Source organism: Echeneis naucrates, chromosome 19 (genome assembly GCF_900963305.1).
Source record: "Echeneis naucrates chromosome 19, fEcheNa1.1, whole genome shotgun sequence".
Taxonomy (NCBI): Eukaryota; Metazoa; Chordata; class Actinopteri; order Carangiformes; family Echeneidae; genus Echeneis; species Echeneis naucrates.
The window spans coordinates 715,717-734,653 of NC_042529.1; the positions used below are offsets into that span (position 1 = coordinate 715,717).

General features: G+C 44.4%; 1 protein-coding gene across 1 annotated transcript in view; it reads right to left on the reverse strand.

Annotated features, from left to right (window-relative positions):
- LOC115059889 (glutamate receptor ionotropic, delta-1-like) overlaps positions 1-18,346 on the reverse strand; it is a 251,243-nt gene extending 232,897 nt beyond the window's left edge. The window contains exons 1-2 of the mRNA XM_029527635.1: positions 18,265-18,346; positions 8,213-8,368 (exon numbers count right to left, since the gene is read on the reverse strand). Coding sequence (XP_029383495.1) covers positions 8,213-8,368; positions 18,265-18,346 — 238 coding nt within the window. The remainder of the gene's footprint in view (positions 1-8,212; positions 8,369-18,264) is intronic.
- Between the last annotated feature and the right edge of the window lie 591 nt (positions 18,347-18,937).

Genomic DNA, 18,937 nt, shown 5'->3' on the forward strand with positions numbered 1-18,937 from the left:
TGGACAAAAAGGAGAAAAACTCTTTGTGGCCGGAGCGTCATTATGAAAGAGTTTAATGTGTTTACTTCCTCTAGCTTAGACTTTCAATTTGAAAGTTTCATTAGGGAAAATAATTGACATTCAACTGCTGAGGAAATATGTGACTTAATTAAAAATGAAAAAGCTAAAACCTATAAAAACAAAAAAGAAAAAAATATGGTGGAAAGACTCGCTTTCAGTTTTGATGTTATAATTGGTGTCCATATTTGTTAGTATTAAAATTACAGAGTTCCATCGCTCCACGTGAACGGCTGAAAATGAAGGAGCAGGTTGACGTTGGGAGCTGAATTAGGAAGAGACGCAGAGAAATATCCTGGAGGTCTGCGGAGCGATGGAGGCCAACAGGGCTGATTGAGCAGAAGAGGGAGAGGTAGATGGAGGGAAGCTCGGCAGAAACAGAGACACCAACTGACAGCATCAGTTCAGGGGAAGAACGAGCAGCTAAGACCTCCCCAGGTCTGAATCACAGCCCAACCCCCCCATCCCTGCTGCCAACTTCAGATTATTAATCAGCAACAAGCTGAAGAAGCTACAGTCTCCATCAGAGAAAAACAGATGGCACTCTGCATTGAAGATAATTCAGCTGTTATTATATTGTGCCGCTGATAAACTACAAAAAAGCAGCTAATGTTTGGTAATTGCTCCGTGAAAGAAGAGCAAAGAATACTAATGAAGCAATTTTCACCTCAGCTGCTCTCCGAGTATTTTTGTGGACGAAGTTGGCTGATGAAAAGATTTGAAAGACTTTTATTCCATAAATGAAATCTCGGTCGTCGTAAACACGTCATCTTCACTCCCAAAACGATTGCTCGAATCAAAGTGGGGGCCATTACAGGTTCAAGGAAGATTTATGGACCATTTCAGACCTTTGCTTACAAAACCGTAATGGTTGTGCGCCGCATCATTTATGAAATATTGACTTGTGAATTTAATTTGAACGCCTACTTAAAACACACCACGTATGCCTTTTGAAATGAGGCCAAAATTGCCATTGAGAACAACCAAGCTGCCGTCCTACGAGTGACAGTAAACAGCATTAACAAGCTCAAGAAGCTTTTTTCCCGTGACGGGAGGGACGATATTGCCAAATGTATTAACAAATTCAAACAGGAAGTGACATTATCATCTAAAAACAGAGAGCAGGGAGAAACAGACCTGACGTGATCACCTTCCTGTCACCCAACAATATGTTTGAATATTAAAAAGAATGTCAGTTTCACCGTCCACGACCACCAAGACGTAAGACTTGATCTGCCAACACATCTGGCTGTTTGGCTGGGAGAAGACCACGTATCACTTAATTATGATTCTGTTTCAAACAGTCATCAGCATGGGCCGCTGAAATATTATCGGCTGGCAAGATGGAAGCAGCAGCTGCTGAGCGGTGACACCACCTGGAAATCAGGTGGGGAGGTATGACCACATCAAGGAAATTTATCATGTTTGTTTCATTAGCAATGACAGCATCCCTTTAAAAACGCTGTGGATTTCTATAGCAAACATTATTGTGATGAAACAAACTGGCAACACAAATCCATTCATTCCTTTAAAAACGTCTGTCGTTCATTCCATTCAACCGAGATTGACTTTTATCTCAGGTCAAATGAATCGCTGCCAGCTGAGTCATCTGTGATGAAGTAACATCCTTGAACAAGGATCCGTGCAATGTCTTTCAAATTTACTGACATCACAAAAGAAAAAAAGGTGAGTGAAGAGATGCAAAGAAAAGCTTCAGACAGAATTTAACTCCAAGAAGAAAGTGCAAGTGGCAGCTACAGTAGCTGAATCGCTCAGACACACTCAGCAAAACTCAGATCACCAACTGAAACCACTAAACACGATGTGTGTGTGTGTGTGTGTCTGTGTGCGTCATGCGTGGGGCGCAGTGGAGCCGGAGCTGGAGCTCAGCCCAGGGCTTCGTCTCCGTGTCCTTGTGGATATCTTTCATCCATTCTTTTCTCTCGCTTCCTCCTTCCTCCTCAGTGCGGGACGGAAAAATGAGCAAATGTGTCTCCTGCTGAATATATTTCCACTGTTTAACATGTTCATTTGACTCATCAGCACTGGAAGCAATAATTCATCATTTTTTAATCAACTTTCCCAGATTTATTTCAAGAAACGGCCGTCTTTAGCCACTAATCTGCAGCGATCGATGGGGATTACCAGGCTAAGGCCTGAAACACACACATATTAAAAGAAATAACAACAAACATGCGCAGCTTCTACTTGTAGCTGTTAATCATCCTGTACAACTCCAGCTACTTGAGCCCAGGTAACTTTAAAACGTTGGACCACTGCCATCCAACAGAGGGAGATCAGACCGGGAAGTGATTACAGCAAACATCAGAGCTGTGAATCCGGCCGATCACACAATCATCTGTCTGTTTAGATGAGCAGCATTAGCATGAGAACAAAGTCTACACCGTCTGTGTGGGGTGGTTTTTTTAGATCCTCCTTTATCGGGCACAAGATGCAATAATAGACATGGAGAGTTCCAGCAGCTGCTGCAGCCTCTGACCTGAGAACACAGTGTGCATCAGCCTTCAGGCTCTGCTGTAGTTACAGAAAACAGCCGGCGTGTGTGGTGGAGATATGGCCGATAACAGTGTGTGACATATAAACACAGGCTGCCGCTTACATTTGTGGCCTGAAGTGTCAGAAGCAGAGCCGGAGTAGAGACGTCCAGCTCTTCGGACGCAGACCATCCAGGACCATCCATGTTGGTCTGGAGTATACACGATATGCTGCATTACTTCACTGCCAGCCGGTGAAGTTTTCTGTCTTTAAGTGTGTAAACCTGCTGCTGTCAGACAGATGAGGCCACTCTGTGTGCTAAGAACAGACAGCATGAGCTGTCAGTCAAAAAATAAATAAATAAATAAATAAAAAATACAGACGGGCGGGCAAGCAACACACACACACACACACACACAGCTAACAGAAAGCTGCTCGCTGTTTTGCAGCTTTATAACTTAACTGTCATCCTGTCAGACAGAAACTGAGATAAGAGCTAAAAATGCAACCTAATGTGAGGCAGTGTGTGTGTGTCTTCAGGAGTGCGTTTGTCATCAGTGTAAATGACTGTGTGTGAATTCAGACCTGACCTCAATTAGAGCTGCCTGGTGGCGACTTTTCATCAGTCCAAAGGTCCGAACATGACGGATCCTCCACAGCTCCCCAAGTTAATAAACAGCTCATATGATCACATCGTATAAAAGCCGTTCAACAGAGAGCATTTTTTCCTAAATAGCTCAAATCTGCTAAAATTATGAAAGACGCAATAAATTTGGGACAATTAAAGGATTTTAATAAAGTATAGAAGATTTTCTGGATATGTGAGCACTGTCTGGAGAGAACAAATCGCTGTGCCAAAATGACTTTAACCACTAATGACCAAGATGAAACAAGACGGCCAACAAATAAACAGAAGGGGAAGAAAACACCTAAATGAATGTGGCACACTCGGAGGAAATGAGCCCTGATTCATGACAACAGAAATAAAGTCATTAAAATCATAAATAGGGTGCTAAATAGTAAAGAGAAAAAAAAGGCAAGTTATTGGAAAACAATCACATGGACGAGGAATTAAAAAGGAAATGGGGGAATTCATTCATATGGAAGGGGAACAAAAGACGACAAGGACGGAAATAAATCAAGAAAAAAGGGAAGACAGAAAGGAAATGAAAATGAGAGACATCAAATTCCATCGCTGACTTCCCCAATCAAGTCATTTCTCCTCTAATTATACAGTAATTGAGCTGCGCCGGACAGGATCATAATAAGACAATTAGCCTAATTTGTTTGAATTGAAAAGCCAATTAAAGAATTAGTTAGCAGTGTTGAAAAGTTCATCACATTATATCCGAACAACAAACCGACGGGTCAACGAGAGTGACGCATTTCGAACCAACTGTACCATCAGCGAAGGAAAACAAACAAGGCGGGATGAATTTATTGAAAAGTCAGCTGATTCGTGTTAAAGGGATTAGAGCTGGTAGAGAAACAGCTCTCTGTCTTAGCCTCTTTGTTGAAAACTCCAGGCATGTAATCTGAGCGGATTGCTTTGACAGATGGTTTCAGTGAGATTTTCCTTCAGAGGCTTCAGCAGCCGGTTTGTCGATGGCATTAAAGTGTTGCATATTTGCCTGCGTGGATGAAGAGCTACTCCTATCTGAATAAACAGCCTCCATTATGACAAAGGAATCTCTGCGGTGAAAGGAACTGGAAGAAAGCGCCACTCAGCTACGCTGGCTGACTTATGGAGACGAGTCGGCTCCAGAACAGACGCCGTCGCCTCCTGCACTTTGGGTTAAAGATGAAGTCCAAACATACAACCATCGACACACAAAGTGAAAAGACACATGAAGCGGAGCAAAGAGGTGACTGTCAAAACTGATCTGATGTCAAAGTTGGAAAGATGTTACTGTCAGAAGACAGAGCCGTCCTCTGCAGACTGAAGCCTGATGTTAGCAGGTCTCCTGAAACAGGATCCATCAGTCAGGGCTTCATGCTGAGAGCACCGGACAGAAGGATCTTTGAGTCGGACACATTCAGCAACACAATTCAAGGGAAACTGAGATCATCAGTAAAACTGTCCTGTCCAAAGAGTCCCAACTGAACCCCAAAGCAGTCAGGTCCTACAGCCTGACCCACCTGAAAGTTCAAGGTCACTTCTTTTTAGTTTTTCTTGGAGAAACTTGTTCAGTATTTGTCCATTTTTCAGAAAAAAAAAAACAAACAATACATCTTTAATAAGGTCACAACAATAATCAGTGCCACTTCCATCACTTCAGTTGACAGATTCTTTGTTTGGCGTGTCAACTGTGACAAATGTCTGTCAAAATCTCACAAAACTATTGAATTCACAATGACGCCAAACAGACGTCTGCCAATGGGAACCAAAGAAAGTTTGACATTTTCTAAAGTGACTAAACAGTTTGTCAATAAATCAAAATTGTCAGAGTAATCTTTTCATTAATCGTCAAAAGTTTCCATTTTCCAAACTTAAATCACTTTTCCTCCTCCTCTTCTAATCAGAAGGTTTTAATTTAAACCGGCCTCACATCATTTTTCTTCCTCAAAGGAATGAGCCATTCTAATTTTAGAACAGTAATAAATCAGATTTCTGTCAAGTGTTTCTAAGGTCAAGGTCAGATTTATTTATATAGCTCATTAAAAAACAACCACAGTGGACCAAAGTGCTTCACAAAAACAAAAGGAGCTAAGAAAACACAAAAACACGCAAAAAAAAGCCAAAGAAAAAAGGTTTGTGAGCAGTCTTTAGTCTGGATGACCTCAAATCTCAGACAGGTGACGACGTGTCAAAGCTCACATAAATAAGGAGGTGCTGAGCGTTGAAAACAACAAGCACACAAATCAATCCTGAAGCAGACTGGAAGCGGGCTGATGAACGGTTACAGTCGTCGGGCCGACTTCTCATCAGAGCACATATGACTCTAAAAGTCCACTTTGGTTTTGACCACAGAGCTGATGAGCATGTTGAATTTAAACGTACTGTCAAAAACCAAACCAAGCTCATTTTTTACAAAAGGTTGAATGTATGATCCAAAAGAGCCGTCCGGCTGCTCAGAACCACCAAGCACAACAACTTTCATTCAAGCACATCCAGACAACAGATACACGATATAAAATATAAAATAATAAAAACACGCACACACCAAGTTCAGTTGGTTCTCCAGAAAAAATATTTCATCAGAAACACAGAAACCAAACAAACATCAGCAGAGTCCGAAAAACAGGAGGGAGGAAAAACCTCCAAAACACACCGACTTTAAAGAACTGCAACCGAGCTGCTTTTTTCCATCCAACCCCACAACACACACACACACACACACACACACAGCAGTGTGTGAATCCCATCTCAGAGGACCGAGGATCATGGGAGCTCGAAGAAAGGTCATGGCGAGCAGCAAGCCAGCTGGGCCATAATTGACATAAAAACACACACACACACACACACACACACACACACACACACACACACACACACACACACACACACACACACACACACACACACACACACACACAGTCAGCCAACCTTTCACCAGCATGTATTGATCACAGTCTCCCATCATGCACAGCAATCACCCCGCCCCCCCCTTTAGCCACCCCCCACAACCCAACTTCCACTATCAGTCTTCTCTCTTTGTGTCTGTTAAAAACATAATGTCGTCGTTTTTACTGGCAAAATGTGTGTAACGGCGAAAGAAGGACACTGAAACGTTCGTTTACTTGTGTGAAATGAAAGCAGACACATTAACCCTCTGGGAGAAGCAGCGCAGGTGCTGAATGCCATATATTTAATGGGGTGGCTAATGCTAAGGCCAACTAAATTTACTACGGACATGATGGGCCCGCCTCATCATCTTCGACTCAGCTGAAAAATATTTGGCAAAAACAGCCGGCACAGACAGAAAGCAGCTCGACAAGAGATCCACACCGATAAGACCGGGAGGAAATAATGTAAATCAAAGAGGGCAAGGAGGAATTCTTCACCTTATTAACAGTATTTGACTGAATAAGCGCTTTTAAAGCTTTTTCACAGCAGTGGAAAGAAAGACTGTCAGCAGAGACGAGGAGCAGACTCACAGGTGACCCCCCTCCTCGACCTTCCAAAGAGCAAAACGCAGACATGCAGCCGCACGCCGCCGTGATTAAAGCGCAGGGAACACAAACGCCTCCATTAATGTTAATGACGTCTCCTTAATCACTGAGTGACAACGTCAACTTTCCTACTTTCATACAGCTTATTATTAAAAATGCAAACATTTGGATGAGTTGATTCTGCACATCAAACTAAACCATTTCTACGATGTTTTGTGTCCAGATGTGAACTATATAAGGGACATATATTTGTCTCCACGGCTGAAGTGTGACTTTAACCTTTGACCCCTGGCCAGACCTGCTGGTGATCGGCTGACGCTGCCTCTCCTCTCCGAGAGAAAAAGCCCCGTTTCCTGCGTTCTTATCAAAGCTGAGTGAAACAAGATGGCGTCACCTGAGGCTAAAGCCTTAAAGCTTAAAAAAGAAAAAAGGAAGGAAAATTTTTCTGACAGACTGAACTGGAGTGCGTCATCTCTGATCGCGCTCTCCTTCTGTAGTCCATATTTTATGCTCTAAATGACTCGGAGCCGTCCGATGTGTCTCCAGCGGAGGAACAGAGTTGCTCAAGTTACTAAATATTGACAGAGCGGTCAAAGATGCTGCAGTAATAACCCTGTTTGTCAGGCATCACTGTTTACAGCTTTGGCTGCCGGAGCAACTCCGGGACGTCTGCAGAGTAAAACTGGTAATGTTGCTGTGGCATTTTGAGTTGTGTGTCAAAATACGATTAAAGTTTCAAGTTCAAGATTAAAGTTGCGTGCGCTTTAGAAACGATTTGAGCTCCGGATGATTCAGAGGGCTCTTATGAGTCAAACAATCACATAATCATCAACAACACAATTGTCACAACACTCCAGCATCCAAATTATCGCCACAGTCCAACACACACCTCCACACATAATGGGCTCGCATATCTGAAATTATTTTTGTTATAAACATGATTTTCTCCATCATCTTAACAATCACTGCAGGGAGCGTCGTCCTTGACGCTCCAATCATCAGCCGCATCTCAATATTCATCAGAAGCATTATTAGTGGCATCCATTATCACCACAATCATCCCAACGACATCAATCTTCACCATTTGCAGCAAAACAAAAATTCTGTTTACCAGCATCATCATCATCATCTGTGCCTTTTCTGGAGCCTCCGGTCTGAACATAAACACTCTCAGCAAAGCTTTCAGTATCATATCGGCTCTTTTCACAGCTAAGAGGCCTGCAAGCCTCTTTGTTGGCAATTATATGGAAAATTACAGCTGGATCGAGTGCAGCTCGACTCAGTGCTTCCCCCTAGCTTCGTCTGCACGTCTCAGAGGAAGCAGTAACAGTAAAAGGAGGCGAGGAGGCCAACACGAGGCTCTGCAGCGTGGGGATACTTCATCAGCACACAAAATCAGCTAAATCTAAAGATTAACAGTCCAGACCGGCGCACACACACACACACACACACAAACACAGCAACAACAAACCACAAATCTACAAAAGGCAAACAAGTCCAAACAAGCATCAGCACACACACAGTCTGACAACAGAAAGTAGCTCACCTTCCTGCACTGCCTGGAAAGGGTTGTTGGGCTCGATGAGTTTAATAGAGTGTGTGATCTTTTCGCTCTGCAGGATGTCGTCGCTCAGACTCAGGTCAGATACGGCGAGCTGGAACACTTCATCGTCCCGCACTGCGTTCTCCTCGAATATCGCACCTGGATGGGTTTGAGACGGGGAGAAGAAAGGGATCAGCATGAGAACGGGACAAACCTGGACTCCATCTGAGTTTAACCACAAACAAACGTTATCCTGTCTAATCAGTCTTCGTACTATTAATGTACACAGAAAGAACCTTAACAGGGCAAATGCAACATGTCACTTTGGAAACAACCCAATAAATCAAGAAATAAAAGGTAAAGACATAAAATAAAGCCATTAAAGTCCAAAGTGTCATTAATGAAGCAGACGTCCTGCCAGAGTTTCATAACACAATGAAAAAAGAACCACATGCACACACAAGTGTTTCCTTCACTGTAAGTTTCTCATTGAGTGGTTCACTCAGGATAAGAGGTAAAATGAACAATCAGTAACCATGGCAACAACAACATCCACCACACAATTACAAAACAGACCGAAACTACATTTATGTTTCAGTACATGATTAGAAAGGAAAAACTGAACTAAAGACACAAAGCAGGAATCGGATCAGCTCAACACAACGACACACAACGCCGAGGTCAGATTGGACCACACTGTTCCTCCTGTTACACAAACATTTCATCCTCACAATCAGTCCGTTCAGTCCACACTGAACTTTTCTAATGTTTGATTCGACACACAACACAACACAACAACAACGATGCTGAGAAAGTCTGAGAAAGGTGACTTTTCAAACATTTGACTTTAAAACACCGAAATTACACAACTACACAAAGTCAGAGTCACACCAGCTCACACACCGTCCGTCCAAAGAGCCGAAGCTGCCTTCAGAAACACTCGCTGGACTTCGAGTCCGGTTCGTTCGAATCTGTTTCTGGGTTCAGCTCTGCGCGTGCAGGCAAAACACCAACAGGTGAGCGGGTTTGTCACGTGGTGACGTTTCGGCCAATCAGCTGCTACTTCCAAATTCAAATGAAATGACGTAGAAACAAACAATCATCAGAAATAAATAAAATGTAAAATGAATTAAATGATCATAATAAAATAAAATAAATCTGATGCGACTGCAACAAAATTCATTTTTAAGACGTTCAGTATTTTGGCTGTCAAAGATCAGAGTTTAAAGTTTGGAAGAGTCTACATCACATCTGCTAATAAAGGCCATGTGATGTGACAGAAGGTTCCAGAGCAGCTGCTAAATGGACTTTGTGGTGAGCCTGTTTGTCGTTATCGGTCTGCGTGGCAGCAGAAGAGCCATTTGGAGATCCGGACAAAGAGGAATGTTGCTGCCTCGCAGTTAACAAAGCTCACGCTGAAATGATGCATGTGTTTAATTTTCCAAACTGGCTGAAGGGAAAATTAGTGCAGAAGTACAAGTAATCTTTACTTCTGCTGGAGTTAAGTACATCTGGGAAATCTGAAATGGGTGTGTGGACTAAAAAAACATATGGTGGGACAGAGAGGCAGACAAATGGACGGTTTGATGAATGAACCTTTCCAGATTTGGTTCAATTTGTCATGCACAATTAAGAAAACCTCGCCCATGAGTTAGAATTCAATTTGTCGGCCTGCTAGAGCTCATTCAGCTCGGTGAGTTTCCAAATGAACTCTGCTCAGCACCCACATCCTCGCCGTGCCTTTGAAGGCTGCCTAACTTCGCAGGCTTGATCGATCAATCATCCACTTTTGGAATTGCAGTCAGTCGACCAATTTCAATTAAGAATAGTTCTTGTTGCACCTGTCGGGGTCCGCTGAGGGAGCCGACACAGCAGCAGGTTTAATTAGTTCAATGAGGGCTGAAGGTGGAGGAGTCCAGACTGAGCCTCCATGAAGCTCATCAGAAAATTAAAGGGCCAGTTCACACATTTCCTCACGCCTGTCTTTCAGAATATCTCCATAAACAGCATGGTGAATAAATAAACGATCAAACTGAAGACAGTAACAGGAACCCTAACCCTGGAATAGATAGATGCTTTATTGTTGAGTTTTTCTTCAGGTTCAGAACCCAGAACCTCCCTGCAGCACCCACAGTTACCGTCCATCTACTGGACATCGATATATGAATGCATTTCAGGAACTTGCTAAATATGATTTAGATTCTTTTTATTTGAAGCTCAGCCTTGAGGGAACTTCTCAGTGTTCAGTCTCCACATCTTCACAGAATCCAGTTTCATGAGGCCTTACTTCTCCAGCTAAGTGGCAGCAGTTGGTGTGGTTGTATTACATGACAATTACATGACAACACATGAGCAGAAAGCAATCTGTACATAAAATGTAGTGCCAAGATGCATTGCTTGACATTTTAGCATAAAATTTGCACATTTCTTTTTGATCCTTAAGGTCAGATTATTGAATTTGTGACTGAGCTGAATAGCTAATAAATGCCACAGAGATGAGAGAAATTCTGTTTAAGTTGGAAAATGAATGTGTGATTTGGGCTCTGGCCTTTTGAGCGTATTTGCACAGACTCCTATGTGCTACATACAGGGTGGGGACTTCGCACCCGCCGGCTGCCAAATCCAATTCTATGTGAGCGATGGAACAAAACAGTGTATTGTTTCTCAGTAAGTTCATCAGACCTCCTCCTCTCTCTGGCAGGTAATCAACCAGCAGTCCACTGTTGGCTGGAAAAACCAGAGCGAGTGGCTGGTTTACTGGGGTTTTAGCAGCCACCATAAACTGGCTTCTTACTGGGTGTCAATGTTGTTATGAAGAACCTGCTGCTAACTGGAACTATTAAATGATCTCTTGATTTTTCTTTATTTTATAAGAAAGAAGCATTTTTTCCTCCTGAATGGGAGATTTTATTTGGATCACTGGTTGAAGAATTGACAAAAGCACGGTATTAAATAAATCCAAACCCTGAGCTCCATCCTCTCCTGCAGATATTTGGTTTCTGCTGGTTTACAAAGGAAAAAAAAAAGCCCCCCCAACGAAACACAAGCTGCGTGCTTCAAAATGGCAGAAAGTGACAGAAGAATAAAATATTCAGAACTGTAGCTGGTAGCTTCAGTTTTTTTTTTTCAGTTTATCTGTCTGTGTTCATTGTTTGGGCTGCTGTGTGAACTGTGAGGCTCACTTTATAAAAAAAAATAATAATAATATCAGCACCACAGACAGCAACAGGATTTCAAAGTAAAAGCAGCTTTATTTTGGTGGATTTACTGTTTGACAGTTTGTAGTTATGGCACTTTCACTCTGCTGTTGGAAAGATGGACAAGCAGCCTGCTTCAGTCCTGCAGAGAGGAAGACCCAGCAGAGACACTGTCAGTCATCGTTGCAACAGAAAAGACTAAACGCCGAGCCCTGACATTCATCAGCAGACTTTTCTTCTGAAGGCTGGCACAGCCGGACTTCACTCTGATGAAATGTTGGGTTGGACTTTACTCTTTGCCTCTATTTGGAGCACTCGCTCCTTCAGTCAACTCAAGTTTCCACATGCTGTCAGTGCGCTCGTACTCGCAGGCCTTTGCTTCTCTCATCGCTCCCTGAATCAGTCCGTATTAAAGGCTTAATCAGCGGCGATACAAGGGATGTCATTTATCTTTTAAGCTGCCCACTGGCAAATCACCGGTGGCTGAAACCGTGAGGGAATTAAAACAGCAGCAGCAGCAGACTGTTGGACACGAGAATACAATTTATTCGTTGTCTTTTATATTTTACTGGACACAGACACTTAAACTCCCCCCCCTGCAATGAGAGGTGATGACCTGGATTACTTACTGTGCTGGCAAGAATATTAATGACTGAAACTCTTACAGCAGACTCTGAAATATTCTCTTCTTAAGCAAAGTTCTGCTCACATTTCTACTGTGGAAAACATCTTCCATGCTTCTAATACATGTTTTTCCAAATGAAATCTGGATATGAATCATACATTAGATATGAAGAAGTGCAAATGTAATTTTTGGTCCGTGAAACTTTTTGGTCCGTGGAGTTAAGCTAAGAGATAAAGCTACAAACTACGTCATCAAACCTCAGTTAACGATGAATTAGAGAAGCTGCTGCTCCGGGCAGCTAATCGGGGTCTTGCTTTGTAAGAAATTTGTTTTCCTGTGTTTAATCAGTCTAAATTATTCTGATCTGAAGCCAGAAGGGATTTAATAAGTTAAACGAATAATGCAGAGCCTTAAAATGTTGCAAAACACAAACAACAACACCACTATGATTAATAAGATGCAGGAATTTGGGCAACATTTCCCCTCCGAGTCCAATCAGAGCACAGAAAGAGCAGCAGAGCTATTATCATGATTAAACATCCAAATAAGTAATGTTTTAGCCTTCCGACCTGCTGCTGCTGGAACGAGAAAACAAGAAACCACAGAAACCGAATTCCCTGATCGCTCCTTCCACAGGAACACAAAGAGGCAGACACACGTCCACAGCTGTAACGCTGCCAATAACCGTCAGAGAGACTCATGTGAATGAAATGTGTATCTGCTGAGATTACCTCCAACACCGCCCGGGGCCGTGCATGTTAGGGGAAAAATAAAAAGGACATCTCTCATGGCCATTTTAATACTGAACACATTTCCATGAAAGCATCTGCATACAAGGAGCTTCTTCACATCGACTGTTTATCACCACAAACAACAAGGAGGACAGCAAGGCCACACTGAGCTGCTTCAGGGTGAAATGGAAGGATATAAAACGGCCAATTCCACACATGTAACTGACAATTTTACTCACAACTACTTCCTCTTCTACTCAATTTCAACTGCAGTGAAACTGAAATTTTTAAATTAAGCCCAGAGCAAAGAGTCAGACCCAAGAAAGATAATCACACGTTGTAACTGAGCTTCAGCAGCTCCTGTGAAACACCAGCAACTAGAACACAATTATAATTTTAGAAAACACGCTGGCTGGCAAACAGGCCATCAGGTCTTGGCTAAGGTTGGTACTCGGGTTGGTAGAATCCATTAATGTAGTCTGTGCACGTGGACATGTGACGCTGCAGAGACAGAATGTGATAAATGTGACCACAAAAAAAACCAAAACGGAAGAGCGAAGTACTCTGCAGTACTCTGCTCCAGAAAATAAAAAACTGAACAAGATGATTTCATTCTTAATACAAAGACGGAAAATTTGAGGCTTGTTCCTCAAATTGCTTTAATTCTCATTTATTTAATAAATCCAAAACGCTTCACTAACCTGTACAAAAACAACCGTAATGGGGTTAACGGGGTGACGAGAAACTGACCAACAACACACATCTGCAGCAATTATCCGCTCCAGCTGCCTGTTCCTGGTACCTCTCCGGCCGTGTATTCCTTCCAACGTGCTCACAGATGACCAGCCAAACTCAGACAGCGTCAGTACGAATCTAAAAAACATTCATGTGGCCCAGATGACACCAGAAATAGCCGAAGCTGCAGCTTCATCCTTCGCCGTCTCAGCCATATATTGGTGTTTTGTTTGTTGTTGACTTTGTTTGTTTGCTGTGTTTATGGAGCGAGCTCTCTCTTTATCAGATCCAGACAAACCCTCAAACCAAACTCCTTCTCTTTGCTCTCGCAGCCCTCGACCTCGCGGCTCAGTCCCCCAGCAGGATGCGGCCTTTAACAAGCATGTGATTGCCTTTTTATTTTCATTGTGTTACCTCATTAGCCATTCAAAGTGCGGTGGAGTGTTTTCTAAATGAAATCCATTAAAAGCATCATGACTCCACTGCGCTAACTTCATATAAGCAGAGAAGGAACCAGCTGCATTGGGACGTTTAGTCGCAGTCCAGTCGCAGTCCAGGAGACAAACTTTTAATCTGGTGAATTTTTCCGAAGCTTCATTCAGAGAATAAACACTTTTAAAGAGATTCAGTGTCAGCAGAGAAACATTCAGTACAAAAATACCATCATTCAGAAACCTGTTATTAGCCTAACAGGTTTTCTGTCCTCTGCATCAGCCCACACAGTCTCCTCTACCTGTTTGTCACAGTGAAGATGAAGAAACGTGAGGCTGCTGCTGCTGCGTGTGCAGGTGGTGCAGGTAAATGGTCCGGCTAAGTCTTTGCTGAGATAGTGCAGGAAGCTGTTTGCGAAGCTCCCTAACTGGGTTACTCTATTTCGTTTAGCGGCGTGCGGAGAAAAGGCCGCAGCTGTTCATTTGCTCCGGCGGTCTGGACAGATTGGATTCCTGCAGTTCGAGCTCGCCTCTCCAAACCCGGATAAGGATAAGCAACAATCTCCTTCTGCTAGCCGTAAATCATCCCCCGTCAGATGCCTGGCTCAAGGGATGGGGTAATCTCTCCTCCTCAGGCTCCTTATGAAAAGTGACTCTTTATCTGCTCGGCCTGAGGGGCTGTTTAGGACCCAGAGACCTGGAAAAGCTTCCACAGGGAGGACAGGAAGACACGCAGCAGGAGACGGACCAGCAGGAGGGTGTTTTTTCAGAGTGAGTCACCGAGACCTGACCCGAGCGTTCAGTGCGTTTTAGATGTTTCACAGGCCGGTGTGTGGATCGCTCCGCTTTTGTCTCAGGTTGTAAAAGCTTCTGAATCATCACGAGGTTCTTTAAAGGGCATTAAAACCCCACAGAAAAAAAACAACACACAAATACAACAACATTGGATCACAATGAACGTTCGTGCAACTGATAAATATCTGTTGGATTAACGTCCAAACTTCACCACAGATGGAGGACACTGGACATCAGAAAGACGAGACTGGCCTGATCGGGTCGTTTGGAGCGGCTCATAAATCAAACCAAGCAGAATAAACAAGAAGTCAAGGCTGTCGGCCTACGGAGGGAAAATTAGAAAAAGAAGAATTGGCTGAGCTTCCTTCCTCCCTATTTCCTGTCTCCTTATGTCCTAATGTGGTCCCCTGACAGCAATAAGGTCTTTGTTCCCTGCAGGTTCTCCAGCTGTCAGGGTGAAAGGTGGTCTGTGCCCCCCCAGAATGAAGCTCTCCCCTCAGCTGTTATTATGGAGTCGATGTGGAGAGTCTGTTTGTCAACGTCCATCAGACAACAATGATTTTTTCTGTTGAAGTTTGACAACTTAAATATCTGTCTGCTCCTCAGAATGATTCTACCTTCCTCTTTTCTGCGAGATGGTCTGATGAGCCCCCCCTCATGTCGGGGGGGACCTCCCTGACAGCTCCATATCTGATATTTAATTAAAGGCCAAAATGGATTTGTGCTGCTTCTTCTCTGACCTTCAGTCTCCGTGACAGCTTCACACCGCAGCAGCTGTTTTCACAGATTTATACACGTTCAACCAAAGAACGGGGGGGCGGGGCTAATTAAGGAAACCAGCTGCTGTTGTGAATGAATGACTCAGAACCTCAACGCACTGATGCCTATGACGGGGCGGTCAGAGGATGAAGGTCCAATCATAACACTACGCTGCTGGAGGAGACTGAGGCTCCAGTTGACGTTGAACGATCATCTGATCGTGATGTTATGTCGTCTTTCTAAATTTGACCAATTTGATCAACCAACGAGGCTCAGATACAACAATGAGGAGCAGGAGTGCTCCAGTCCGCTCTGAAGACGTCGACTAGAACTCTCCTTCATCTGAGAGAAGTGGGTGTTATATTAAAGCCTGGGGAAAGTGACAGTTGGAGCCGAATGTCCATTTTAAAAGGGCTGAAAATGATTCTGATAGATATGAAAACGCAGAAACGGTGTTCCTCAGACCGGATCACTGCTGAGAATTCAGGATATGCTGGTTTGTGGCTGCATGAAGATTCTTCACTAAACCATTTGTACGATCTGCCACAGGGAACAATTTGAAGACGGTGGCTTATTTCCCAGTGAGGATACACTCTAAATTGTTAGAGTGTAAAACCACAGATAATGTGTCATTTAAGGAGGAGTAAACAGCTTAAGGAGGGACCGGTGAGCACATATATTTATATATGTAATCTGTTTTTATGGTCAGACAGGCAGTCCAGCCTGGAGAAAACCAAAACATTCAAATCCTGTTTGAGCAGTAGAAATAACATTGTGGATCTGCAAAGACTTCAGCATCCTGCAGCCGTCTGTGTGAGGCTTCCTGCTGCTGCTCCATTACTGGAGGGAGTTTGCAGGTCTCTGAGCTACAAGCTGTGATTTGTACTGTAAGAACCGGCAGGGATCCGCGGCCTGACTGCTGTGGAGGTGCAACACGAGCCTGGAATCACAGGCCAAGGTTTTCAAGAGCTGATTTCATCTTTCACTGAAGTCTACTGAAGCCGGGAGCGCGGCAGGTTTCTTTATCCTGGAAACTCTGACATTTTATGCTGCAAGTCACCACTGCAGGTTTTCAGATGAGTGACAAAAAAAAGAAAATCTATTCGAGGCCAACGAGATCAATAGATTTTCTCCTGTAAGGAACCAAAATGAATATGCAGGTTTGTCCTCTTTAATGTGCTGTCTGAGTGTCAGCTGGAACACTCTGGTCTCACAGGTCGGCATCGCCCCCTCATTTGTTGTATCTCGTATTTACTGTTCTGTGTTCTGGATAATCCCGTATCACTGTTCTCGGTTGTTTCCATGTGCGGATTGAATGCAGATTTCCTCCTGTGGGTTGGTGAAGTATCCCTCCATCTGTCCCTCAGTTCATCCCTCGATCCAGCCTGGAAATTTATTCTGAAGTGGCCAAAAGGAGGAGTTTCCTCACAGTGTGTCTACAAATAAAGCTCTTTCTGTAATGAGACAGAGAAACAGACTCCCACTCCTCCAGATTAATGACTCACATGAATATTCAACACATTATTGGTTGCTGCTGAAATTAGAAGTCATCTCACGTGACACCAGTTTGTCATTATTTACTGTTATGGACCTGACATCCCCCCTTAATGGAGATTCAGGGCTTTGGTTTAGGAAGTGTGTTCTTTTTATCTGAACAGCTCTATCCCCCTCCTCCTCCTCCTTCCCCCTCTTCCACCCTATCCGCTTCCTCCTCTCTCTCCCCCCTCTCCTGGCGAAACCATCCAGGCCACCGCAGTGCTGCCTCTGGCCGGGCTTGATGGACTGAGCTGCAGCAGAAATGTCAAGCCCGTGGATTATTATTTTTATTATTATTATTATTTGCACTTCCTCCTTTTTCCAGAGTGAATGGCTCTCTTCCCAATCGAAGGCTGCATTTGGTCAGAGTGAGACCTCTAAGTGGAATTAGTGCAAATTGGTTAGTTCAGGGGAAAAGTGTGTGCAGCTGTTGAGTGTGTGATCAGTCACTCCAACCCCCCCCCCCCCCACCTGACTGCTCTGCATCCTCCTCCAACTCCTGCTTTCACAGGAAAAAAGACTGATTTTACTAATATCACAGGAAATGAGATGATGTAAAAAAAAGAAAAGGAAAGAAAAGAAAGTGGAGCTGCTTCCTCCGCTCTGCCAACTGGCTTTCGGTTGTGATGCTGTTTGAGAGCCCAAACAGTCGGCGTTTGTCCCCTCTGTCATGTCTTTTCCTGGCAGAGTTCATTAACATTTCACTCACGTCCAATTCAAAGTTCAGGCTTATAGATGAGGGGAGGAAAGGGAGAGAGGGATAGGGGAGGAGGAGGGGGGGGAGGGAGGCTAATGGATAAAGCAAAACCCCCCAAACAGCCAGTTTCTCCTCCCTCAGGTTTCCTGCATGTGAATGTGAATATGCATCGATATGAGCCGGGAAGAAGGAAGGGATGGATGGAGGGGGGGACGAGAGGGGGAGGGAGGGAGAGAGAGAAAGGGGGAGGGATGGGGTGGCGCAACACTTTGCGGGCACTTCTAGCAGGCTGCGCTGATGCGTGCGTCTGAGCCTGGATGCAACAGCCTCCTTCCTGGCACCGATCGGAATGATAATCAGGAGCGAGGTCGGATCTTTGGATGTTTGACAGCGTGCATGCACAGAAACTGTAATGTTCAGTATTAAACATAACTCAACTCGAACACCAACCTGTCCAAATGTCACAAACCCAAAAGGAAAACGGGTCCCTGCCTGCAGCCCCCCCCCCCCCTCCCAAAAAAAGAAGAGGAAGCCCGGCTGGTGTCTTACCAATGTGAATGATGGAGTCGGCGCTCACTGTGTTGCATTGCAATATCCACAGGGAATTAAATAACAAAATCAGCATTTCCATCTCCAGTTCGAGCCAAAAAGGCGCATCCACGGATCCACCTCGCTGCTTTCTGTGTTTTTTCTCCAGTGATGAGCAAAATCCAAAATAGCGTCGGTGCGTAAAAGCGGCAGCAGCAGCGGCGGCGAGAGCAGCGTGGAGTGAAATCACCAGCAAAGAGCAGCAGAAAAAGAAAAACCCAAATCCCAAAGACCAAAGTGTTGGCCGGAGTCGAGAGGAGGAGGAAGGGTGGAAAAAGAAAGAAACAGAAGCTTCCAGGGCTCCGGGCAGAACGACAGGACACACCGGGGGTTTGATTCCGAGGTGAGATCCGCCGGACGCGCAGCTCTGACTCTCTACCTCCGAGTCTGAGACATAACACACTGCAAACTGCGGAGGAGGAGGGGGGGGGAGGGGGAGGGACGCGCTCTCTCTCTCCACCTCTCTCCAGACCCCCCCCCCGCCTCCACCCCCACCCCCCCACCACCACCACCCGACCCACGTGACTGCAGAGCCTCTATCTCCGGCGCCGGGAGCCCGACCGGAGAAAAGCGAGTCGGGGGATGGAGATGGAGGGAGGGGAGCCGGTGCGCAGCGCGGAGGAGACCGGGTGAG